The following is a 26,522-nucleotide window of genomic DNA, read 5'->3' as shown; positions in this document are numbered from 1 at the left end:
GAAAATAAATTGGGTAAGTTATGTATTCTACTATTCTCATAATTGAATTGAGACATGAGTTAACTGAGAATGAGGACACAAACTACAAAACGGGGAAAGAAACATGCCTTATATTATGGTTACCTGTAAAGCTTTAATGTGCTTCTTGATATTGACAGCAGCACCTAACACATCTCTGACTTGAAGCGTGTCCGGCTTCTTATACTCCATCTCGAGGAGGCTGAATACTTCCCTCCAATGACGTTCAGTGAACTCATTGCCACGAAGGTATTTCAGCAGAGGTGCTAAATCCTATAAAAGGAGTCAATATTTTTTTACAGATTCTTTAGATAACTTCTGGTCAGAAGAGCTTAAAATAAGATATTTTACAATCATTATGGTATCGTTTGCCTTAATTTGCCTATCTTATTCTCTTAAGCAAAATGTACACTAATATAATTCAGTATTCAGAGTTCAGACATTACAAAATCCAAAAGCAGCTATGTTTTTCAAGAGGAAATATGGTACACCCATGAAGAAACCATTAGGATACATTAAAATTATTGCAATAAGTAATAAAAATGTTATAATTACTATGATTAATTAATACAGCATTTTAAACATTAGCTGAGACCTAAACGCGAGTGAAGTCACCAATATTTAGTGTGTAGACACATGTGCATGATGTCATTACATAAACAAATGCTTGCAAACACGCTGAAGCGATATAAATATCTACATAGAGCGACCACAGGGGCCGCACTCAATAAAATTGTATACAAGACTCCCCAGGCGAAAACGTCCGTACAACTAAAACGCACGTTGGCATGAATATTGCATTAGAATTACACTAACAAAAGAAAATCTTACATCAATTTATATTAAGTATTTTGTTTAAATTTTAACTTTGTTTGTTACAAAATAGCTGTAATATTGCACAGAGAGATACAGGACTGAATTCAAGAAATACTGTGATTAACAGAACATTTTAGATCCGCAAAAGTAGGCAAAGAAGTTTTTTCGTTGCAAGTTTTACTTATTGTTTATATAGGTACCTTATTATACATACTTATTTTCAAGCTTCTTTGCACGGTGTTAGTTCAAAGCTTACTCACTACTGATAACACTGTGTTTTGACAGAGTAGGCCGCTAGAGTCGCGCTAGTAATAATACATCGTAATGATTCGTTTTGAGCCATAAATAGTGTGGCCCCAATAGAATAGTTCACAGGTGAACACTTGAACACTCATAAAACCAGGAAAACTGTCGTTGTTCGGCGTATAATAAAACGCCTATTATTTTGTATTGTAAACTTCATTACAGCGGTTTGTTTCGTTGAGGGTTTTGCAAATCTAATAAGGTTCAGCAACGTTATGAGTAGAGCGACATGGAATTTATTTGAGTCTAAATTTATTTTTCGCATTAAGACTAATAATTATCTGCCAACTATATTATATTTTATATTGTTTTATTTGGTTAAAGTGATTCAGTCTTAGTACGTGGTTATTTGGACACAATTCGTATTTTGTATTAAAGACTAGCGACTTCTTCTGGGTGGAAAGGTTTCTCGGGTATAAACCCTTCGTTAATCTAGGTTATGTATTTGAAAATATATATATATATATATATCGACATCGGACAAGGATTTTTGACGAAAAGAGTAACAAAGAGATATTATCAAAAAGTTCGCAATTACAGTTGTTGGATTTTACCGAATACTTATCAAGCTCCTGTTGTATGTATAAAGTAACTGCAGTGAAAGGTTCCAGTCGTTCCTTCCATTTCATCGAGAACTCTTCTATCAAATGGATCTTCTTCTGAAATACTATCCACTCTTGTTCCGCCATCGATTCAAATTCTAGGGGAAGAATACAGGCTTAGGTGATTATCATTGATTCAGAATTACAGACTAATTACAAACAGTTTTAACTCTACTACACTTAAACCTTATTAATGGCCAGTTTTACGTCTTAGGGACTCGGATAAGTCTCAGATAACCTGTCTGATAAATACAGAGACAAAAAATGTATTAAAATAACTGTCGAAATTTCGCCTGACAGGCTAACCGGTACTTATTTAAAAGCAGGTGTGGTGAAAACCGGCCACACATTATAATATGTTCCCAAGCAAAATATAACAATGAATACCTTCATTATATTCTTTCAGTGCGGTCCATAAGTTGACATATTCTGCCATCAGTTTCTCAGCTTGTGGCCAAATTTCAGATATTTCGATGTTCATATTGAATTTGACACATTCTTTCCTGAATTCATAGAAAATGTCATATAATGAACAAAGAACGAACAACGCATACATAGTAAATTAGAATAAATCACAGTTTTAGAAAGTATAATATAATCACCATACGAATTTGAATCGTTATTGATGTGTGAAGCTTTTATCACATCTATAAACCTTGTGATATTGTGCAAACGATTTCCAATGCATGTTAAAATTATTTAAAACGTTCTTGTTCCAGCATATGCAATATTTTTCTGTTTCGAGTGTGGGTTCGATTTCACGTTGTTGTAGTTAATACCTATTATGTGAAGAATCTAGTAACCTGACTGGTAGATGCAAATAAGCCCGACCTTTCAATGGGTTTCCAAAAATACATAAGTACTACGTAAAAATATAATAATATTGAACTTACATCAAGTCATCCCTATCGCTAACAAACTTGTTCCACTGCGCGTGCGCGTCGAACACGGAGCGACATCTGTCGAGCATTTCAGTAAACTCTACATTGTGCGTGTCTTCCAGCCGCGGCTTCGCTTGACTCCAGCGCGATGTCCACGCCTCTACCGTCGAGTTTAAATTCTCCCAGTCACCGTTTAGACTCGATTTCACTATTTCAGCCTGGTAAGTATTGAATAGTAATAATAAGAATTACTAACGATATCGTTACCAAGCAATTATAAATAGCAGATATAGCAATAATTACTATTATGCTACACGTTGCTAATAAGTTACAGTAAAGAAAAATGTGGAAAATATATTTTAAATATCTACTTTATTTTACTATCGGTACCTATATAAATAAATGTACGATACGTCAAAAGTTTAAAGTCGCGTAAAGCTATTCTTAATTGTCAAACCTGGTGTTCAAACATTTTCTGTTGGCTAAGCATCAGTTCATATATCTTCTGCCATTCCTTTATGGTTCCATCGACAGATGTATCACCTCCCCAAGTTCGAAGCATGTGGCCTTTCTTTTTTAAAGCTTCCACAGTCTTTTCCATCTGAAAAGTTAAAGGGACTCATTAGATACACTTTTACTTAAGTGTATTATTGTTAATGACATGTTGTTTTGATTTTGTCTCGATTTGCCTCTCAGGTCAACCTAGAGCTTTGCGAGGGTAGGCAAACATTTTATCTTTTTGTAAAACTATCATATGTAGTTAAAAAAGTAACCTCAGGCATCTGTTGCTGCAAAGCTTGTTGCGTGGCGCTCATTTCGGCCAATTCTTTAGCGTTCTTAGGCAGGGCATTGTTTTCGAGCATGAGCCTGGCGGCCGCCACGAAGGCGTCCAGGCGCCCGGCGTCGGCGCGACAGCTGCTCAGCAGCGACGACATCAGGCACGACCACAGGCTACGTGCTTGTGCTTCGAACTCTCGCCGTAGTGTCGCCGTGCCTACTGATATCCATTCGATTTTTTCGTCCTCGCTGAAAATTTAATGATGTACATAAACTAAACTTTTAGAGAGCACGTCTACGTGTACGCTGTTACGAGGTAAAAATGAAATAAATGATGTTGTTTACATCCTTACAATTACAGGAGAGTTCAAGCGAGCGAAGCAGAAATTGCCGTTAATTTAATGGTAGCGAGCAGATAAATTAGTTATAAACTTACAATGTCATCTTAGCGACAGCCTGTCCGTAGGCCTTGCATGCCTTGAAGTTGTTCTCCCAGTGCGCGGGCTCGGTGAGGTGCTGGGCGCAGAGCGCGTCGAGGTCGGGCACGCAGGCCAGCGCCGCGCGCCGCGTCCACCACGCGCAGCGCTCCTCCAGCGACGACAGTGCTGACTCCAGCTGCTTCACCGCCTTGTTGCCCAGCCAACTGTGCCTGGGTTAAACGTATTATATTTATTTCTATCAATAACATCACGCCTGATGTAGCGAAGTAGGGTACCTGCGTATACAGACCTGTATGAGATACAGCCGCGATTTGCAATTTACAATACTATCCCCATATAAAAGAGGCCGAGTAATATGTTGCCGGGCATGTCACCAATTTCCAGGCTCGGAGACCTCGTGATCAGCAGTCATGTGCACTTTCACCCAGAGCACATAAGTATTTGTAGTCGTCATGAACTTTTGTGCAAAATCTTTACATGTTTAATGAGTAATACTAACTTGGTAACGATGTTAGAGAATATAGTCTGTTTATCGGCTATGTTGGGTTGTACTCCGATGAAGTGCGCCGGCATGGCAACTAGGCGCCGCAGTTGATGGTAGTGCTGCACTCGCAGCTCCTCGATGGCGGGGTGCACGCGCACGCTGTGACCACTGGCAAAGTATAATAACGAGTTTATATCTCAATTTTACATAATACCCATTTCATCCCCTTAGGATAATTTTGTCTTGAATAAAGTTTGACTTTGGTAGCAATCATCATTATTTCAACACCCAATGTCAACATAATACAAAGCTTTTTATTTCGTTGAATGGCGATCACCAGCTTTTACAAATACTTAGCTATTTTTAAATGTAATAATTTGGATAGGCATAAAAAACAAAAATAATGACCAAGCATGATCGTGATAAAGGAAAATATATAACTATTCTAAGTAAATAAATCATTGATATCGTTATACATCTGAACGTCAATGGAGCGCTGAACTTCTGTGACACTATTTTATACAAAGCTATTAAGATAAGGGGTTGAATTCGTATGCTCTGTTGCTGTATAAATATTTGTCCCTCTCTAAAACATGTCTCATAATCATCCCGAGATAATAATGAGTGAGTGTTGTTGACTTTCCGCGAATAGATTAATGTTCTTTTTCCTCATGACATCATGGCTGCATTATAATCTTATGACCTTAGGGTACAATCTTGTTGAACAGAATATAATAACATATTTAACAAAAACACATGTGCAACTAGTATTACATAAACAAGCTTTGTTATTGATGAATGAGTGCTTACCGAAGCACTAAGTCCACCTTCACGTGTGGGAAATGTTTGTGTAAAGACAGTAGCGTCTTTATGTATTGGTATTCAAGCGCTTTGTACAGTTGCCAGTCCCAGTGCGACCTCCACAGCTCTGTGTTTTTGTAGCCATTCGACTCGACCTGAAAAAATGATCAATTACACTTATTTCACACTAGGAGTATTTCTAGGGTGCATCTGAATGTTAGGTATTTTTTCTGCAGTTGAAATCTATAGCGATTAATAGCATTAGTTAAAATAAAAATAAAATATCTACGAGAATCTGTTAGTCCCAAAAACTTCAATACTACTAACCGTATCAATGATGTCCCTTATATCCTTAATGCTCTTCTTCCACTCAGATTGTTTCGATAGCAGTTCAGTATCCATCAGTTTCTGCACTATGTTCCTTATAGCTATGTGCTGGCCGGTTAAATAGGTGTTCTGTAATAAAACAGTAACGATAATAGTACGGCAGCAGTTTGTTATTGTATAAAGTTAAATTAACGATTACCTTAAAAAGTACATACAGTAAATAATAAATAAAAATTATAAGAAATATCTTAGTAACAACACACATTTTTTTTATTCAACTGTCAACATCGCAACTGAACAGTAGGTATATCAAGTAAGTACCTGTGTCTCTAATTTGAGGACGATTTTCTTTAGTTTATCAGTATAATTGACGAGTTGTTCGACATCGTCCCAGTAGACGGCTTTCTGATCCTGCACCAGACTTGAGAGGTCGAGCGCAGCTTGCAGCATCATGGGGCGGGTCGACGGAATCATACGTTCACCCAATGTGTTGTGGAATGATGCAACCTGGAGACATGACAGATACCTTACATCTATGTATTTGTGTTAGTACGTTGATAAAACAGGTAACATTTTTACTAAAAAAAACCTAATGTACAAGGTAATCAATGAGGTTCAAACGCGTTTAATTATGGACATACAATTTCAAAGATTAACAATATGAAACTTGCGTGTACTGTATCACAGCCGGAGAGCCTCAGTCCTAGTTCTGAGCTATCTGATGTGGTTCCCTGATGTGGTTCCCTGATGTGGTTACCTGATGTAGTTACCTGATATGGATACCTGATGTGGGTGCCAAATGTAGTTACCTGATGTAGTGGTCGTGCGTGTGTGAGCGCGGCGGTGAGGTGGTGCAGCTGCGCGGCGGCGGGCGGCGGCGCCAGCCCCAGCGCCGCCAGCGCCCGCGCCTCTAGCTCGGCGCGCAGCAGCCCGGGGTTGAAGTTCACCACCATGAGCCGGCTGCTGCCGCTGAACTCCACTACTGGCTTATCCGCTGATATTTGCAAGGAACCACTCTTTGCTTGTGCCTACAGTAAAGTATTTACTTTATTACTAGCACTCCCACTCTGATAAATTCCTTATGAGAATCAATCTCAGCTCTCGTTAAGGAAGACCTTAAACACTGTTATGCTAGTGAAGTCCCCAGAAACATAGAATTAAATTCTTTATATATATCTTCTATTACAATCTCAAATAAAAACAAGAATAATGCTAATTGAATGTCAATATACTTGTAATACGTACCTGTATATCTCGGCACCATTCCTCATGCAACTGAGTGTACATATTTTTGAGATCTTTCAAAACTTTGGTGCTTAAGTTCAGTAATTCTGAACTACCTTCAAATTCCTTTAAATGCTTTTCTGCGCAAGTTTGAATTTCTTTTACCTGAAATGGCACATTTTTACCGCAGTTTATTTTAGTAACTGAGTAACCCGAATAAATTTTATAATAAAGAAGACAAAAAACATGTACTTTTTTATGCTGTCCCTTCTGACACTTATTTGACACTTAATAGTTTCTAATAACATACCTTGGCTTCCATCTGCTTAGCCCATTGCACTTGATGCACCACAGGGGACATCTCCGCCGGCTGGTACATGTTCACATCCACCTCGGCCGAGTCCATCTGGCTCTGAATACTCTTCACCATCGAGATGAGAGATGACACGAATATCTCAAGCTCATTGTTCAGTGCGTGCTTCACCAGAGGGCGCTCTATCAGTGATTTGTATCTCATGAACTCGTAGAGCATCTAAAAATGTTATATTTTAGGTGTTGTTTTTAAAAATGTTAAAAGATACAGGATAAAAATAAATAATTACCCTCTTATTCATAAACGCACTATAAACCTATTTTAGTTAAAACACTACTAAAATATGTTTTATCTTTTTTTATTTCGCTAAGGAGTGAAAGAAACAAATCACTTTATTATCTATTTTTCCTTACCTTTCATAACTTCATATATTTTTATGACCAAAAGAGTTAACATTTTGCGACATTTAACAGTCAGTTTAAGAGGGTTCTCCATTAATACCTTTATTTCTGTGATTATACTTTACCTGCTTAGTTGATATGTTGTGCAGTCTAGGTTTCAGTTTTTCAGCAACTTTTGTTTCAGATGGTCGCAGACTTACTGAAAACTTGGACAGAGCCGCGTCCCAAGTAGCGTTGGGACCATTGTGCATCCAAATGTTGATATCTATAAATGGCAATGAAAAACAGCAGTATAATGTATGAACTCATCAGCATCATTGATTTGTAGGCAATGCTAGTGGCGTCAAGTGAAAGACATGGGGCACAGAGATAAACTAAACAAAAATACAGCGCAGTATATCAGAAAACGCTACATAACAAATGTAACTTACTTTCAAATGGAGCAAACAACAGGTTAGTCTGGAGCTCTGCTCTTTCGTTAGTAGATAACAACTTATTGAGTTGACTATGAATTGATCTGATATCGTAAATCTGTGAAAAAAAGATATAGGTACTTACTTAATGTAATCAATCACAGGACCAAACGACTTACCACAAATAATTGCCTCCGTGGCGCAATGGTTTAGGTCGCCACGCCGATACCACTGTGTCGGGAGGTCGTGGGTTCGATTCCCACACGGGACAATTATTTGTGCGATCCACAAGTAATCGTTTCGGGTCTGGTTGTGCTTTGTGTCCGTTATTTGTATGTTTGTAAAAGTCCCCGCGACGCAAGAGCAATTCTTAGTGCGGGACTTCTCTTTTTAACAAATAAAATTAAGTCAGAGAACGATAAAACATACCTGTGTAAGCCTAGTTTGAAAGCTCAAACAGAACGGTGGTACATAGGGCTTGCCGTTCCACGCGTGCAGCGCGTAGTTTGGCCAGTAAGTGTCAGTCAACGACTCACAAGCGCTGTTCCATGTCTGGATCACTTTCAAACTATCTGACAATAAGTTTAACAGCTCACTGTCCTTGCCTTCTCCTTGAACTTTCCATAAGTTGATATCAGAGAATGCGTTTTGAATGGTGTTGCATATGGTATAGCCTGAAACGTTAAATTTTTTTTTGCTAAATGTCGAACTCAATCTAATACAGTAGTTTTATCAATGTAACGTAATTGTAACTTGGATTCATTGATAGACTATCATTATTAGATAATTAGCAAATTTAAATAAGCAATGATTAAGGCCTAACCCCTCCAACTCGTTCGGGAGGAGATCCTTGCCTTGCAGTGAGATAGTAAATTGGCCTTATATCTATACTAATATAATCTATACTAATCTATACTAATATTATAAAGCTGAAGAGTTTTTTTGTTTGTTTGAACGCGATAATCTCAGGAACTACGGGTCCGATTTGAAAAATTCTTTCAGTGTTAGATAGCCCATTTATCGAGGACGGCTATATAGGCGAGGCTATATAACATCATGCTACGGTCATTAGGAGCGGAGTAGCAACGAAAAATGTTATAAAAACGGGGAAAAATTTAACCCATTCTCTTAGGTGACGCAAGCGAAGTTGCGCGGGTCAGCTAGTTCAATAATAAAACCATCTTAGTATAAAAAAAAAGTATGAATAGAGCAGTCTGCCTGCTCTATTCATACATAGAGACTGAGAGTTAAAACATGTGAACCAAGCCCTCAAATGATTCTGTCATAAGCATATTGCGTCTTTAAATGTTACGACTATTCGTTCTGTACCACTTACCAATAACATCGAAGATATGAACCATTCGGTCCTGCTTGTAAGGCATGGTGGCAGCACGCCATACATCATCAAGAATCCCACCAATGTTCTCAGCTGATTCTCTTATTTCCGTCATCGTACCGGATTGTATCAGCCTAAAAAATAAAAACATGTATCTAACAAAATGTGTTTTTTGATTCACTTCAAGAAGTACCTAAAGTAGATCTTAAGTTTTGCAGTAGAAGACTATTATATACTCAAAAATTTTCTCTGGTCCCCTGCTCCGTAGTTTAGTACAAGAGGTGGTCTAAACGCGATCGCTTGCTCGCAAAGCGGTAATTTGTATTGCATGTTTTATTAAATAGGATACTGAAATGATACAAAAGTGTAGGCAAGGACTTCACAAACTTTACCTTATTTCTTCTAAGACATCCTCAAAAAGTTCGCAGAAATTAGACGCTGCTTCCCTTTCTTTTTTCGAAGCATCTCTTTTCTCCCCAACAGTTCTCCAATATTCCAGTTCATCTTCTATAGACAATATCACTGGAAGGAGAATAAGTATGTTGGGATAACAGATACAAATGGTATTTTAAAACTAAAAGAACTAGGAAGAATATATAGGTAAGCAATAGAACTGACAAAATTGTCAGCAATTGAATGAAAACAATAGTCAAAATTCTATCTGGTAAGCTATCTGATGCTTAGACCGTGAAGCCAGAAGCAGCGAATTCCTCGCGATTATTTCGCGCGATCGACAGAATTCCACAAGGAGCGTCAGCTTCGCGCGTATTCAGAACTCGTGCGAAGCTTGATAACGCGATATATGGGCCTGGTACCTCGGTAACGCGCAAACGAATTAGCGGCGAATTCGCCCCTTCTGGACACGTTTTTAACTAGAATTCGTAAAACTTTAAAATACGACACAATGTAACACTAACCATTGACATTGGTGTTTCCAACACCATGGGCTAATATCCTCAAGTTGGATTCCAATTCTGAGAGATTCTTCTGAAGTTTGCTAGAGTACAAATCATTCCCCTGAAATTAAAGCAAAGTTCTCTTAAAACTATCATTTTTTTGTTAATTTACAGAAGTTAATTTACCTTAATGATTACTTATTGTGTTATGTATTCTATTTGACCTTGGCTTTACTCACCACAGCTAATAGTGGAGTGTAGATCTGCCTCCAAATCTGATAGAGGGATTCAGCTGCATTGCAAGACAGAGTTAATATATTTATATTGTTTAAAGAGTCTTCTCTTAACAATTCTTGAGCAGAAGTTTTGTAAAAAACAATAGATTTGTTTTTGTCATCTTGTATCTGAAACAAACACACAGCTTATTTCTAGTACCTACCTAGTTAATGAAGATGTTACTTCATAACAAATATTCCTCTGTCTGACACCACCTGAATCATCTACAATAGATGGACACAAGGAGATGATGATGATTATGAGTTAATACTTCAAGTATTGTTATGATTGGTTTAAAATTATTTCACACATTTGAAGCTGTTGTACCTTGTTTTCATTACCAGATAATATGGTGGTCTATGAAAAAATAATTTAGCAGAATAAACTAAGTAGGTAACTGAGTAAAGATCAGTAGGTACCATACTACTTTAGAATATATATTATACTACTCACTTTAGAATAAAGAAGTACTTCTCCATTTTTCACAAAACTTTGCAAAATAAGTGCTTGAGGATTGTTGATGAAATCAGATAAGGCTTCTTCTGATTTAACATCTAACTTTAAGTCAGATTTAGTGTAATAGTGTTCTGAAAGATTTATAAACAAATTCATTAAATTATAATTACTTATTAATATACTTACTTGCTAAAAAATGTGAAAGGGAAGCCCACCCAGTAAGTAGGTACTTGCTGGGGCATAGAGCTATGCGTAGGTAAACACTGTTTTTAAGGATAAATTGATTTTAGTAATTTGGACACTAGTTTTTAACCAATAATAGTAATATAATGCTTCAAGGACGGTTCTATCTATTCACTGTTTTATTATATGAACAGATCATTTTCCCTGTAGGTTGTGAGCTTTAGGTGTACCTAAATCTTAGTTTATTAAATTGTTTAAAAAAAATACAATTATGTGTATAATTACAAGCAAAAGAAGGCTACTACGCATTTACTGTAATCACATGAGTACCTCAAGGATTAAAGAAGTGCAAAACAAGTTTAATTCGAAAACATATTATTAACTGAAAGAAATATAAGTAATCTTCATAAATTAGAATCCTTACCAATTGTGTTAAAAACAAAATCGCGAACTGGTGCCATATCAAAAATATGACCTGATGTATTAAAATTGCGTATATCATTTAATTGAAATTGAAAGAACAACCGCCTTCCGTACCAACCGTTGTGTTGACATTAGAATGCACAACAATGTTGTCATAGCAACCGAGCTGCCGAGGCTGTTTGTGAGTGCAGTTTTGAAGTATTTTTAGTGTATGCCTAGGTGTTCTATTAATGACTTCATAATGTAAATTACTAAAGTAGTATGTTTTTAGGTAAAATAGAAACGTTACCTACTATACGGAATTACGGTTTAGTAGCTGTTTATGTTAGCTTTTTCCCTCCTTTCAATGCATTTCGCAAGTACAGTACAGTAGGCAACTATCTATTCTCCTATTTTTTTTTTACCTATTTCTATTTCAAGTTAATCCAATATTTATAAACTAAATGTTAAAATAAAACCCTTGAAGAACGTAAAATAAGATATAACATTATTCTTTTCTAGCTGTCTCTGTAAACCATTCGATTCAATCAAAATTGACAAAATTTATGTGTCAATGTCAAACAGTCCGTCACTGTCACGATGTTCTATTATTGATCTATTTTTGACATTGTTTTTCATTTCACCAGATTGTCGAGAGAATTCGAGAGTAAATACCAGAAAGATAGAAGATGTCCGCAATGTTCCGATCTATTAGACCACTTTGCGCTGTAAGTAACCGTCACGCTAAATAAATTGTTTTATATAATTAGACCTTAAAAATTGTCGCAGTACCTGCCGGTGTAACATCACAATATCGTAGCATGCTATGATCAAGATCCCAATAGCAGTATCATTAATCATTAAAAAAAACCCATATACTATTCACCTACATTTATATGTACCACATACACACTATCTATTTGCCTCAACTCAATATTGGTAACTACCTATACTGAATTTATGGAAATATTCCGTGATTGTCGCTTTCTTGGCTAGGAAGTTGGTTTTGGTCATTGTGAAAGTAGTAGGCCATTTTCTTTATAAAAAATGTAAACTGTTATGTAATCATGTATGTTTTTCATTCTATATTTTGTATATATACAACAGCAACTATGAAAGAAATTGCATAACATGATGTAATATTTACCAAAACATTGTTGTAATCTATGGATTTGAATGTAATATAAACAATCAGTTTATTATAATAAGTATAGATCTATCAGTGGAATAGTAAACATACATTGTAAACTTTATTCACATAAATTGAATACTTATATATATAAGTAAAACATAAAAATTTTGGTAAATTTTAAAATTTCTATATCGGTGCATTGTTAACAAATATATTTCTATATTTATTTGACACCTGTGTAACAGTAAATTTAATACATGATAGAATGTTTTACTCTAGACTACAAGTATTTTTTTGAATCAACTTTTTCACAAAGAATGTTGTTTCTCTCATATTGCATGTTTTTTTTGCTTAGTCATTGCGAGCCACCTCAGTTGATAGCAGGAGCTCTTACAGGACGATTATGTCACCTTGATAAGTTTTGATAATATGTCAACATTGTACGTCACTCTGATGTATAGTTTTTAGATAAGTAAGTGGTATGATTTTTGAAAAAAAACAGCAAGTTGTTGTCATTTCTCTGGCTAAGTGAGAATAATATTGAGGCAATATTGCTTTAAGATTAAGGCAACTATATTTCTTCAAATAGTGCTTCAGAGGATGAAGTATTCCAAGATTTCAGTGATGTGGAAGACATGTATGTTGATAATCACTCTTTATTCTAAGATTCTCAATTGGCAGATCTAAATCTTGACGGGAAAGCCCATTGTAACAAAGTCACAAGTGCAAAAAAGATCTTTGCTGCAAACATAAACTTGAATTGATAGCAAATGAAAAATTTTATAGGTGACTTATACCTAAACTGTTTTGGAACAGTACTGGTACTAAGACATGAACAACTCTACACAAAAAAGCACGATATTTGGGTACCTCACGAGCTCACTGAAAGAAACCTAATGAACAGTGTACTCATTTGTGATTCTTGAAGCCAAAGAGATTTTGTTACAAGTTCATACATACTATAATGGGAAAAGACTTTTTTCCCGACCTAATATTGCAATATTGCAATTGTAATAATTTATCATTAACTTAATATTAAATAAATATTGCATTATTATATTATCAAGTGCACTCAAACTACAACCTACTATAATGGGAAAAGACTTTTTCCCCGACCTAATATTATTATTATTTCTCTAATAATTTTTCAATTTTCTAATTTCAGACAGTGAACCTGGCACGCAACCCGACTGTTGCTGCTCTTATGAGTGACACCTCTAAACCCGTGGACACTACATTCCTGGAAATACCTACTTACAATGTCGACAAGCCACAAACCCTGGACACTAGGAAGGCTAGGTGGGCAATTCATAATTAAATAATCAATTCTAGAGTTATAGCTTTTTAACTTTCGTGTTAAATGTTTTATATGATAGACAACGGGAATTAACACATATAAAGTGTATGTGTTAATTCTTGGAATGCCTGACGTTTTGGCGCAGGTTATACGGGCCGTGGTCGCCGGCTGACCTGACGTTTCGGGACGTCGACTCCCGTATTCTATTATATTATTATTATAAAATTAAATCACAGAAAAGTTGAAACCCAGACCCAAATAAGGTGTTGAGGTATTGTGAAGTGATGGATAAACATAATGCTGTTTATTTATAAGTCTACACAATACACATCTACTGTTGTTGTTTGAGTGCTTCACCTAATTCACACAAGTCTGAGAACTAGTTAGTTAGTCAGTGTTAATTTCACTCTAAAACCCCTTAATTTCTATATTAATTCTAAGGCAAACTAGATTGGTAACTTCTCTCAGTGTATGAGTTATCGCAAACAAGTCCGTGATTCAATCGAAACTCATAATTAGCAATTCATTGTATTACCAACAGCAACGCCGGGTGCACTCATTCTATTATATCATTCTTACATTATGATCAGAATATCAAAATTTGCGATTGCAATTGTAATAATTTATCATTAACTTAATATCAAATAAATATTACATTATTCTATTATCAAGTATACTCTATCACAACTATAAGTCACTCCATGATGAAATACATAGAATTCTAAACTCATTTGTTCTGAAAGGTATATAGTTATGTATGCTGACAATGACTACAGGGTCAGTTCTTGATGCTATATATCCTTGGTATGTAGTTTTCTACAGATTGACCTTGTGTGTTTTGCACAACTCAATTATTTACATAATAATTTATTTAAGTGACAAATTATTATTATGATATTCATATTAATCATTGACAATGACTGATGTCGATATATAACTGTACATATATATTTTTATAACAGTACTAGCGTTTATGAAGTGGTCCTAAATTAATAATAAATATTTTTTTTTTAAATTTCAGGCTTCATTACCAATCACGCAAACGTGGCATGTTGGAGAATGGCCTGTTACTGAGCACTTTCGCCAAGAAATACTTGGATGGATTCAACGAAGAGCAGACCATTATGTACGATCGTCTCATCAACTCGCCAAGCAACGATTGGGATATCTTCTACTGGATGATTGAGAAGCAGCCCACGCCCAAGGAGTTTGACAATGAAATTATGTCTATGCTCAAGAAACACGCTAAAAATGAAGACAGAGCTTCCCTTCGCCAACCTGACCTATTCTAAAGTATCTATTTCATTAATTAGTTGCATTTCATAATATCGATCCTACCTGCAATGCGTAGCAGAAAGCAGCAGTATTAGATGATTAAAATATTATGTGTATAAATTTATTGAGTTGATAATAATAAACGAAGAATAACTTCATATTGTTGTTAATATTTTACGTCATAGAATAATATCGCTACAAGATTTTGTTATTTTCGTGACAATAATTGCGCAATTGATCATTGACGCAAATTATTATGATAATATTGTTTGACCATGAGTAAACTGACCGAGATTTCCTTTCCGAAACTCTTCGGAAAGGAAATCTCATTATATATTTAATGGTGTAATGTTCCGAACACCTACTAGATGCCTACATAACATGGCTTAGAGGGTTTAGTGTATATTCGGGTTGCCAGATGGCCGGGATTTCCGGGATTGTCCTGGAATTTTGCGTGTTATCTCGTGATTTATTTTACTTTGTTGTCCCGGAATGAAAAATATTTGTTTTTACTAAGCTACGATCGATCGATCGCTTGCAGTGGAAAGCTATGGGGGAGGCCTTTGCCCTGCAGTGGGACGATATAGGCTCATAATAATAAGCTACGACGTTTTCTTGTTAAAGCCCTTCTCCCATTACGATACTGGTAGTCTCCATACAAATGTATGTGAGATACTTCGTGGCGACTAGTCTCTGAGACTAGAGTCGCGCGGGCGTATCGTAATGGGAGAAGGGCTTAATTCCTACTAAATGTAGTCACGGACCGGAGACCACAACTCTGATGCCGTTCGTGGCCCCGGAAATGATCAGCCTGGATCTGGCAACCCTAGTGTAGATGCTAATCACGCAGTGGTCAGTAATACTATCCCGTCTACCCGACCTGATAATTTGAATGCAGAAGGAAACGTGTATTTTTTAACTCATTATTCAAATTATGCGGACAGACATGTGTTTTACATTCAACGTATACGTTCAACTTCGACACATGCAATTAGAACAATTCTGATGGTACATGTTATAACATTTTAGAAATCCATATAAATAAACGTATTATTCCTATAAAATATTATGATCAAATGAATATGGACATTTTGGCAGAGACGTCGAGTCTAAAATTCGACAAGATATCGCGACTGAACCCTAAAAACGATTAAATAAGACTTTCTGCATTTGTTTTAAAGTGGGGCCAAAAAGACAATAAAGATTGTAAGCATTCTAAGCTGCCTTCATTATTATGTCACACAACTATCACACACAATCGGAACAGAACCTAAATTAATGCTTCGCATTTAAGATTTCAAATACCACAATGCCACAATAACAAATATAGGTACTCGTATACACAATAATAACAAATATGCCATTTATTACAACACCATAAGACGTACGAGTCAAGGAATGATGAAACTTCTAGGAAATAAAAATCACCGGGAAATACTTTTATAGCAGAGTTATTTTGATAATACATTACAAACACAAATAGATACTACGTTTATAGTCCCTCCTTTCTTGAAGAAAATTAAAGTTATTTGACCACGGGGTTCCCAGCTCTTTAGTTAAGCATAAGGGGGAGGAACCAATATCTTGCTGACCATTTAAGGCTTTTACGTATTTATAGTGTTAATTATGAATATATTATCAATCGAACTGCCTTTAACCTTAACATAATGTTTACAAAATAATAAAAAAAGGAACTTTAAAAAAATTAAACAGGTCTAAGACCAATTTTGATAAGTTTCCCTAATCAATGACATAGTTTTGTGATTCTAAGCCGCCAGTTATTTTGTCAATTTTGCCTTTGGTGAATGTTTATTACGCAGAATAATTGGTAATGTAAATTGGAGTGGTGCGTATAAGCATTTATTTGCCAGGAGTATTAACATATTCGGTGACCTAATACAAGCATTTCACTCGACCTTACGCCGCCGTCACCGGGAGCTGCGCAGCGGACTCACTTAGTTTGCGTCGAGTTGCTTACCACGAGCTGACACTAACATACGCCGAATAAATAACTCTCAGTGCGTAATCTTTATTTTGATTAAAACTCCTTTATCAAAATATATTATTTTATAATTCGTGTTGATTATGAATATTCACGTCATCCGCAGGTCAGCGTATCTTATCTGCTGTTTAAATGTTTGTGCTTTGATCCAGTGAAGTCAGTTAATTTGAAGCAAGTTGTGAACGTAGACAGTATTCAAGTTTGTGTATAATAAATAATAAAAATAAAATAATTTAATAAAAAATCATTTAAATTGAAAGTGATTGGTGAAAAAAATAAATAAATAATATAAACAGATATTGTGTTTTAAGTGAAATATTATATATTTTGTGATAAAAATGCCTATTCGTCGTAGCAAGGTAAGCTTTTACTATTTAAATTCATGAAACATTTTTTAGTGTAAAATCTATAGGTAACCTAAGTAGGTAAGTATAAAAAACAGCGTCATCGTCAACTAATCATATGCAACTGTATAATTTATTCTTTATCTATGGGTCCAATATATTATTATATATATTAATACACAATTTTTGGAATTAAAAAAAAAAAATAATAAATATATTTTTTACTTTGTCCCGATTATATTAAATTTACGTCTAGATTGATTACTAACTCAATGACTTAGTACTTAACTAGAACTTAACAGGGGTAAAAATACTATAAATATAATCACTTCGTATAAAATAATCACTTCGTATAAAAAATCGTAAGAAAGTAGGCACCTACACTTGTACTTAGTAATAAAGTAGGTGCCCAACATTCAAATTATTCCTGCCTAATTGAATCTAATTAAAAATGGGCAACTATCCCTGCTGCTATTTTTATACATTACTATAAATTAACGATTATGTATTATCATTTCAATTTGGTGTATGCATAGTATACTTATGTAGATTAGAGAGTTAACAACTGATTAAGTATAATAATTATTTGGTAGATACGATTTTTTTATTTATGGGTAAGTACACCATTCTTTAAACCATGTGACATTTCAGGTATTGGTAAAATGGATCTTCGAAAACCAGCACAAGCTGCAGACAGTTCGTTCTTGTAGTTCTTCGTTACGTTACAAGGAGTTAGAAGAAAATGCGGCGCAAGCGCAGCCCGAGCACGTGGCCCCCCCTATGAGCGCGCCCGCTGACAAACCACGCCCACAAATTACGCCGGAAATCTCGTTCAAGGTGAATATGACACCATTGGTGGTACTACTGCTCATATCACAAACATTGATTTTTGATAACGATTAAACATTTTCATTCGCGATTTTTATCTTAATTATTGTAACAGAATTAGTTTTGAGCATGTAATTCACGTTTCATGTTGTTGACTTCTTTGAACTGTAAAAGTTTTATTCGAACAATGCTGATTTATTCAATTAACTTTGTTCTTCTGTTTACATATTCAAAGTAATAAATAGCAAAATAATGTTAGGTATTCGACTTTCGTGTAAGTCGAATCACTGTATTCAACATTGTCTGTTTCAATTTAAATTGCACCATGTTAAAATTTAAGCTACCAACTTTGCAAATCTCGCGCTGAACGAAAACAAATAAGTAATACTAAGTATATACTGTATTGTTTAAATGAGACGTCCCTCATTAATATCTGCTTTGAACCTTTATCTTGTTTGTTTGCACTCATGTTAGTTCTAAACTGCTATCTGCCAGTCAGGAGTTAACTGCATGATTGATGTATCGAGTGGAGTCGAACATGCCAGCTGCCACGTGACTGTGGCGCTACAGCTTGTTCTGACGATGTTACACTATACTGTTGCATATGAATGTTTACATACTATTGTTTCGTTAATTATTACGTAACGGCGCCGATACTTGTGTCGAACGACGTGATAATGACTTCAGAGTTATGTAAATAAATAAAAAAGTTATCTATCGACAGTGAGCATCGTCGAACATTGCAAATATATAATATAATCAACTAGGTGCTTAGGTATCTGGTTTGGGTTGAAGTTCGTCAAAATATGCTTTAACATAATAAGGCAACGAGTAAACACTTCATAAGCTATAATAGAAGTGTAATTAACTGATTAATAGTCAGTTGTTAGAATATATTTTAAAACATTTATATCTATTGTTTGTTCAGTTAATTTCAATAATATTAACATGTTTTTAAATTTCAGTACGAAGATTTGCAAGTGAGGCTCGCAGCCCCCTATCAATTAACACCAAAGCCTGAGGCAGTAGATCTTGGGTTCGGCAAATACTTCACTGACCACATGATGAAGATAAATTACTTCAAACAACTAGGAGGATGGCAGAAACCTGAAATTATGCCTTTCGAGAACTTAAGCATACATCCTGCTGCAAAAGCTCTACATTATGCTATACAGGTAAACAGACGCATATTTACGATATGTTTTTATTTTGAATGTTTAATATCAATCAACTTACTACCTGTTTATACAGACTATTGACAAGGAAATACAATAACATTCTGTTACTGGGTAGCAATCAGACAAAGGGTAGTAAACAACAAGAAATATTTATATGTATGAATCTAGATGTTTTTGGAGAGAACAATTTCTAGAAGGATTGCTCTTATTTATATCACATCGCGTTCCGTTCGCGTTATCGTCTCGTATTTACTAGTGAGAATGATGTCAGGAGGGACCTTAATGTATGAATGTGTTTGAAAGCTGATAAAATACATGTTTTATTATTTTGCAGTTGTTTGAAGGACTAAAAGCGTACAGGGGGGTCGATGATAAGATACGCGTGTTCCGGCCTGACTTGAATATGGAGAGAATGAATTTAGCAGCGGCAAGGTCGGGGCTGCCGACCTTTGATGGAGAAGAACTTATCAAATGTATATCGAGACTAGTGCAAATAGATCAAGAATGGGTCCCGCATTCGGAAACCTCCACGTTGTACATACGACCTACGTTAATAGGCACTGAGGTAAGCGTTGAACAAGTTCGTTAGTAAGCTAACTATCTTTGATAAGTAATGCGTCATTCGATGTCAATATCTAGCGAAATGTTAGTGGAAATATCAATACGTTTGTTCACATGTAAATGTACCTACATGAATACATGATTAGATAATTGGTTTTTACACGATTGAAAAGAAACAAACATTTTCTAGAAATTATTAGCATTGACACATTGCGAAAATTAATTTATACAAAGCGATACACTCCAATTAAAATCTGACGAATATTTTTCAACAGTCTCTAGAACTTGTCAAATTTTAAACATAACGTTTTGTGAGTACGTATAGCGCATTAATATGGAGGGCTATAGGATATATAAATAAGTAACATAACCTACTGTTGTGGTTGTACCGAAGTAGCACATATTTGCTAAGTTAAACTAAGTATTGTAAACTTGTACCTTAAATATAATTTTTTCTAGTAAATACCAAGGATTCAAATACAATTAGGTGCTCCAGATAGCTGCAATTAATTGAAAAAAAAAGTGGGGTAAATAAGTTATTGTAATTAATCTAACCTTTCTAATTAAACAATTAAAATTCTTCTAATTAATTCTAAATAAAAAACAGCAATTGCAATAATTACCTGCTTTTTACGTAAAAGGACAAGAAGGATAATGCCCAAGTACAATTAGTTACAAATTATAAATAATTAAGCCTGTATCTAAAAAGTTCTGAATCGATATCTTCTGCGACCATTTATAAAGAACTCAAGAATGCGTCATCAGTAGTTTAGGCGTGATTGAGTAACAGACAGACAGAGTCACTTTCACATTTAAAATATATGTATGGAAGTATGGATAATATTACTCCGGCTACTGCAAATAAAACATGGTAGCTATGATAACTTTTAAACTCTCGCGTTGCATGTTTAAAGTAAAATAGAATACGGGAATTCCCGTATTCTATTTTACTTTATATATGTGTATATAATTTTAAAATGATAGTTATTACAGAAATATTTGAATCTGAGAAGGTAGTTATAGATAACAGGCCATAAATACTCTTCATAATTTATCGGCTTCATATTAGTATTAAAAATATTTAATAGAGTTTTATACCACCCTGCTGCTCGAGCCTCCTCAATCCATCACAATTCGATGTTTGGTTACCACTTGATGTTGAGAAACAACATTATCCTGGAACTTTACACAGTTTACAGCTAAGTTCATTAAAGTCTTCATTACCATTTGTTTTTTTCCTTATTGCGATGCCTTATTCTATATCACTGGAAGAGGCTTATCTTCGGAATTATAACACCCTAAGTAGGTTAATAATTTTATTGCAAGTCATAAAATCAATGCTAGAAGCAATATAAAAAGTAAGCGCCAATAAATAGCACTCTACTTGTTATCTTTGTACTGCTAAAAGTCATTGCTATCAATGATATAATTTTGCGAAAAATAATTAAGTGTATCAGAATATGGCCAGGTATCGCAATTAAAGTAGCGCTATCATTCATTATCATATTAGTTCCTAGATTATGTCACACGTTTTTTTAATGTTTTCACTATAGTTTTGATTGAGTATGTTTCTACTCGCGTGTATGTAAGCTCTGATCGATGCTCGCTTTATCTTTGTATAATAAAATGGAGATAACTTTGCAAGACGCCCACTGTCGTCAAGTAACTACTTTATCATTTGAAGTAATAACTTTTAATCTCATTGATTTCGCGATTCGTCTCACGTTCTTTTCTAGATGTAAGTTTATTAAGTCTTTTGCGGTTTATTTTAGCACATAGGTATTTACCAAGGAACTAACGCACATGAATCGGAAGGTTAAATCCTGTATAAAAGCAAATGTCATGTTAAAGTTTGAAAATAATTTCTAAACGAAGAAGGATTTTGACATCGCCTCAAAATACTTTACATGTGAATACTTACTTTTTTGAAAAGGCTTGAAAAAAGTCCAGTGTAACAGCGAGAAAAATATCAAACAGCTATTTAATGCCAACCAAAAAATGCATTGCCTTTTTATCTTTATTGCTATCGATTTGAAACTTGTTTAAGAACTGCACCTCGGAACGAGTCCTGTATTTTAAGCACTGTTCTTATTTTATTTTGGAATGTTCGTGTTACTCAACATTTTAAGCAAACCGTATATCTATATGAAATACATTATAGACCTATATGTACACATCTAATTTTTAAGAATCGCAATTTGATAATGATCTAGTTTTGCAAATATGTTTTGAACGTTTTTATCGCTTGCTTACCCGTGCTATCAGTTCAAGGTAACACTAATGATACAGCTGAAAGGTAAACATTTAGATTTTGTGATTGAACGCTTAATAAAAGGCAATAAATAGAATGTTGTAACAATGTCGTAATTTACATTAATTTTGATAACTATGTACATATTATGAAACAAAGTAGTTCGCAGCGTGTTTTGGATTTTAGTAAAAACTTTGTTGCATTTCATTTGGTTGTAACCAACGGATAGGCATGATTTATAAGCAAGGTTTCAGTTATATTGACAGTATTATTTATGAATGGCTTAGATTTTGTATTAATTGGCTGAAACATTGTTGCAAGTGTTGAAAAAAGCTTACATTCTCACGTTACACATTTGGACACTAACTAAGCACAGGTTTAATACATAAAATTGCGACACATGTTTTACCGATAGACTTCGAGTAGTATTTTTAATATGGAATAGCATTAGTTTATATAGTACTAGTTTCCTTATGAAACCTAATGAAATGTATTATATACAACTGCACGTTTGGCGCAGTGGTTAAAGTGGTCACCTGGCCGCAATAACCGAAGCGCCGCGTGTGGTGGCTTCGAATCCCACCCGGGACAAATCTTTGTATGATGAGCACGAATATTTGTTCTGAGCCTGGATGTTAATGTATCTATATAAGTATGTATTTAGAAGTATGTTTATCAGTTATTTGGTTACCATAGTACAAGCTCTGCTTAGTTTGGAATCAAATGGCCCTGTGTGAGCTGCCCAATGATATTTATTTATTATTTTATTTATTCAATAGCCCACATTTGGTATAATGGCACCCGAGTCGGCTCTACTGTTCGTGATCCTGAGTCCAGTGAGCGCATACTACAAGACTGGCGGCGACGGAGCCGTGTCCATATACGCCGACCCGGCTGTCGTGCGCGCCTTCCCCGGAGGGGTGGGCAATAGGAAAGTCGGATCCAATTACGGCCCAACGATAGGTAAGACAATACAAAAATTTGGCAACTGTTATTTGTAAGAAAATGAGTTCGACTGGTGAACTATTCGGTATAGGTTTACATCAAGATATTCTCTTGCGGAGGTTTATTAAATTTGCAGCGTGAAAATTACTTGTCATAACATTTTATGATAATAGTGGGTTACGGTCTTCGTTCACTGGTTATTAGCAACTGGTTGACTTGTTTATCCCAGGGACTTATTTTACCTGTGATACAATGATGCAATGACCCGGTCGAACGAGTTTTTAAGTCGCGACTCAGATATATTGGCACCGAATTTAGAAGCCTGGTTGAATAAACACTAAACTTGATACAAAATAATGACCACACAGAGTTCGTTTACCTATTACTAAAGAATGATTATACATGTAATTAAACAACGCTGTATTATTTAAGAAAATAAATGTTATCGATCATTGCAATATCTATATAAGCTTTATGCAAATATGCACATGGAAATAATCTCCTCCTTTCATATAGATGCATCACTCTCAAGTAAACATCTTTATTTTGAACAATATCATTAGCTTATCGTTGAAGTGAAACTGGTGTAATCAGGAATAGTCGGTATATTCTGATTATGTTTACAGAGGCCACAGCGCGAGCGGCTAAACTAGGTCATCACCAAGTATTGTGGCTGTTCGGCCCCAACCACGAGCTCACTGAGGTCGGCGCCATGAACATCTTCATGGTCTACATCAACGATCAAGGAGGTAACTGCCACACTAAACTGTAACTTGTTCCCATATGTGACATTTTATATTATGTTACAATAAAAAATATTATAGTCATGCCGTTAACGGTTGGATATCCGTGTAAGCGGCTGATATTATAATGTTATCGGGAACGCGTTGTCACTTCGACCTTTTGACCAGTAAATTCTCGTCTCATATCTGAAGCAACAATTAGGGTCAGTAACATCACTTTGACGTCCTTTAGCTCGTACAAAAGAAATGTTTATTTCACTAATTGTGAATAAATTATGCAACGCACTGAATGTTTTCAGACAAACAGTTGAGTACTCCGCCGTTGAACGGGCTTATCTTGCCCGGAGTGACGCGCCGCTCCATCATCGAGCTCGCGAGCCAGTGGGAAGACCTGACTGTCAAGGAGGAGGTTATAACCATGGATAGAGTCATTGAATTGAACAAGAAAGGACGAGTAAGTACACAAACACTCAGACTTTTTATTTCTATCGAAACGTGTGGCATGATCTGGATTAAGATCTGGTTTGGAAAAGAGGTTTAGCTCCGAATTCTTATTATGCAAATGCCAAAAACGAGTTGTACAAAAAAGTATTTTTATACAAGTTTATTTTTCGATTTTCAAATTATACGGTACAGTTTTGCAGTATATGTTCTGAAAGGTTAGTGTGTAATACAATTCATTTTTTAGCTATTGGAGATGTTCGGAGCGGGCACGGCGGTAGTAATTAGTCCCATAAGCAGGGTCGGGTTCCTGGAGCACGAGATCGATGTGCCGACCATGAAGCAAGCGCAGCCAGTATTCCAGAGAGTGAAGGACACGCTGTTAGCGATACAGTACGGACACATAGAGCACCCGTACGCGAAAGTTATATCATAGTGGTGAGAACGTGCGTGATACACGTGGGACTATTGACTGTTTAGTTGTAACGTCGTCGACTGTGAATATACATATCAGAAACAGTGCGCGAGGGTAAACTCAGAAAACTTTCTGTGCCTAAAGTGTGGACTATAGATAACTTATAATTATTATTTAAATGATAACGTTTATTGATAAGTTAAGGTTACATTGAACAGTGAGGCGAAGAATGTATAAAAATGTTGCGCATTTGCTACCACTAAAACTCGCCTAATTATATTGTTATCATTGGCGCTATCAGTATATACGTTGTATGATTTATTTATTCATTCATTATCTACTATCTTCGGGAGGACGTAATAGGTATTATTTCATTTCATTGTGACATACGTTCACAGGGACTGAATTCTCTCCAGAAATTTCTAAAACAAGTGTGGGTACTTTTGAAAAAGAAAACACAAGTATGGTTTGGCCAATTAAGTGTAATTGCACGGATTTTCCAAGGCGGGGAATAACAATCGTGCCCCATCTTATGCGATTGGAGTAGATTCCAACATTAATAAACAAAATATAACATTTAGGAGTTTCGGCTATGCGTAGTCTGTCAGCCAAACAGGCACGGGTCTGTTTTTGACAGTTGTCAATATTTAGTCTACGCTACTCGGAACAACTTTACCTACGAGCAAGCGTATATTGCGAGCGTGCGAGTGTACGTTACAGTGTTCCTATCTAACCGATGCCTATGTTTGTCAAACGTCAAATAACTTATGACTGATAGGTATTGTGGTGTAGATAGAAAACAAAAAATCTTGTGCGACACATTCGAAAGGTCGCAATGTCCGGGCGCGACCGCTACTCACCTTCAAAAGAATGGTTCCGAGCTCAATATTCGTTTTATTAAAAGCAATGGATAACGGAAATTGCAAAATTGTAAATATAGTCTTAAATTATGTAGTTATAAATTTTTAAAAACATGGAGTATAACACTTTATTTGTAAGTATTCCATTCGTTGTATTGGTTTTAACAAACAACTGACTAGAAAAAATGTGTCAAAAATAATTATATAACTATCTGATATCCGTTTTGACAAAATATGAAAATGTTGTGATATTATTGTGTAATTTAAATATAAAGTCAAAACTCGTAATATTATTGTAAATCATATTGTTATGATATTCGTATCTCGGATCGTTTTGTTTTATGCTTGCAATGTATATTTAACTTTTTCCGATGAACTGTGGCATTTGAACTCGACGTGGCTTAGCAATCGTCACAAATATTGGGATAAAAATCACATGTTCTTAGTTATGAAAATAACAGTAACTAATAGCGTACCTAATACCTATACAGCTAAATATTTTTATGATAAAAAATATGTTTTGGTATATGTACTCATATAATAAGAATATTTTGTAAAATGTTGTGCTCTATTTACTAACAAAATAGATTGTTAAGCTACGCGAGTTTACCTATCGATATGAAAAATACTGTTAAGCATTTTTCTAGTCTAAGAGTAAGAATCTGTATAAATCACTGCATCTTATTTATATCAATACACTATTATAAATCTAACCTATCCGTTTCATTTGCGTGTTTCCCGTAGCTGAAGTACCTATAATCTGTATACATAATAACCTAAACGTCGTGACAGCTCTGATTAGATACTGTGTTTTGTCTTTTTCACTCTTATTACAAGTTTAAAATTGATTGAAAGTGACAAAAAAATTGTATCACTGATTAGAGCTTACATGAAGTTCATT

The 26,522-nt window shown here is 35.3% G+C and overlaps 4 protein-coding genes across 4 annotated transcripts in view; 2 read left to right on the top strand and 2 right to left on the bottom strand.

Annotated features, from left to right (window-relative positions):
- The window catches only part of btv (dynein cytoplasmic heavy chain beethoven), a 41,747-nt gene extending 34,580 nt beyond the window's left edge, over window positions 1-7,167 (bottom strand). The window contains exons 1-14 of the mRNA XM_076116692.1: window positions 6,984-7,167; window positions 6,695-6,838; window positions 6,259-6,477; window positions 5,771-5,956; window positions 5,450-5,578; window positions 5,132-5,277; window positions 4,337-4,489; window positions 3,834-4,046; window positions 3,394-3,646; window positions 3,078-3,221; window positions 2,633-2,838; window positions 2,127-2,242; window positions 1,692-1,837; window positions 124-291 (exon numbers count right to left, since the gene is read on the bottom strand). Coding sequence (XP_075972807.1) covers window positions 124-291; window positions 1,692-1,837; window positions 2,127-2,242; window positions 2,633-2,838; window positions 3,078-3,221; window positions 3,394-3,646; window positions 3,834-4,046; window positions 4,337-4,489; window positions 5,132-5,277; window positions 5,450-5,578; window positions 5,771-5,956; window positions 6,259-6,477; window positions 6,695-6,838; window positions 6,984-7,103 — 2,343 coding nt within the window. The 5' untranslated portion in view covers window positions 7,104-7,167. The remainder of the gene's footprint in view (window positions 1-123; window positions 292-1,691; window positions 1,838-2,126; window positions 2,243-2,632; window positions 2,839-3,077; window positions 3,222-3,393; window positions 3,647-3,833; window positions 4,047-4,336; window positions 4,490-5,131; window positions 5,278-5,449; window positions 5,579-5,770; window positions 5,957-6,258; window positions 6,478-6,694; window positions 6,839-6,983) is intronic.
- Window positions 7,168-7,464: 297 nt separating this feature from the next.
- LOC142974196 (cytoplasmic dynein 2 heavy chain 1-like) lies at window positions 7,465-11,408 on the bottom strand. Its single transcript, XM_076116359.1, has 9 exons — window positions 11,372-11,408; window positions 10,762-10,895; window positions 10,272-10,436; window positions 10,054-10,153; window positions 9,529-9,658; window positions 9,137-9,270; window positions 8,230-8,474; window positions 7,819-7,918; window positions 7,465-7,652 (listed from the first exon to the last, which is right to left on the bottom strand). Exons 1-9 carry the CDS (start codon window positions 11,406-11,408, stop codon window positions 7,465-7,467), a joined length of 1,233 nt encoding a protein of 410 aa, XP_075972474.1.
- A 531-nt stretch (window positions 11,409-11,939) lies between these two features.
- LOC142974129 (succinate dehydrogenase assembly factor 2-B, mitochondrial-like) lies at window positions 11,940-15,211 on the top strand. Its single transcript, XM_076116285.1, has 3 exons — window positions 11,940-12,077; window positions 13,647-13,780; window positions 14,800-15,211. Exons 1-3 carry the CDS (start codon window positions 12,039-12,041, stop codon window positions 15,068-15,070), a joined length of 444 nt encoding a protein of 147 aa, XP_075972400.1. The 5' UTR covers window positions 11,940-12,038; the 3' UTR covers window positions 15,071-15,211.
- A 1,681-nt stretch (window positions 15,212-16,892) lies between these two features.
- On the top strand, window positions 16,893-26,325 carry Bcat (Branched chain amino acid transaminase). Its single transcript, XM_076116689.1, has 8 exons — window positions 16,893-17,414; window positions 18,051-18,236; window positions 19,193-19,402; window positions 19,740-19,970; window positions 22,997-23,180; window positions 23,789-23,911; window positions 24,205-24,359; window positions 24,594-26,325. Exons 1-8 carry the CDS (start codon window positions 17,394-17,396, stop codon window positions 24,780-24,782), a joined length of 1,299 nt encoding a protein of 432 aa, XP_075972804.1. The 5' UTR covers window positions 16,893-17,393; the 3' UTR covers window positions 24,783-26,325.
- The last annotated feature ends 197 nt before the right edge of the window (window positions 26,326-26,522 follow it).

The sequence above is a fragment of the Anticarsia gemmatalis genome, chromosome 7 (genome assembly GCF_050436995.1).
Source record: "Anticarsia gemmatalis isolate Benzon Research Colony breed Stoneville strain chromosome 7, ilAntGemm2 primary, whole genome shotgun sequence".
NCBI classification, from domain to species: domain Eukaryota; kingdom Metazoa; phylum Arthropoda; class Insecta; order Lepidoptera; family Erebidae; genus Anticarsia; species Anticarsia gemmatalis.
Note: the sequence above shows the minus strand (reverse complement) of the source record. Positions and strands in the feature narration are given on the sequence as shown.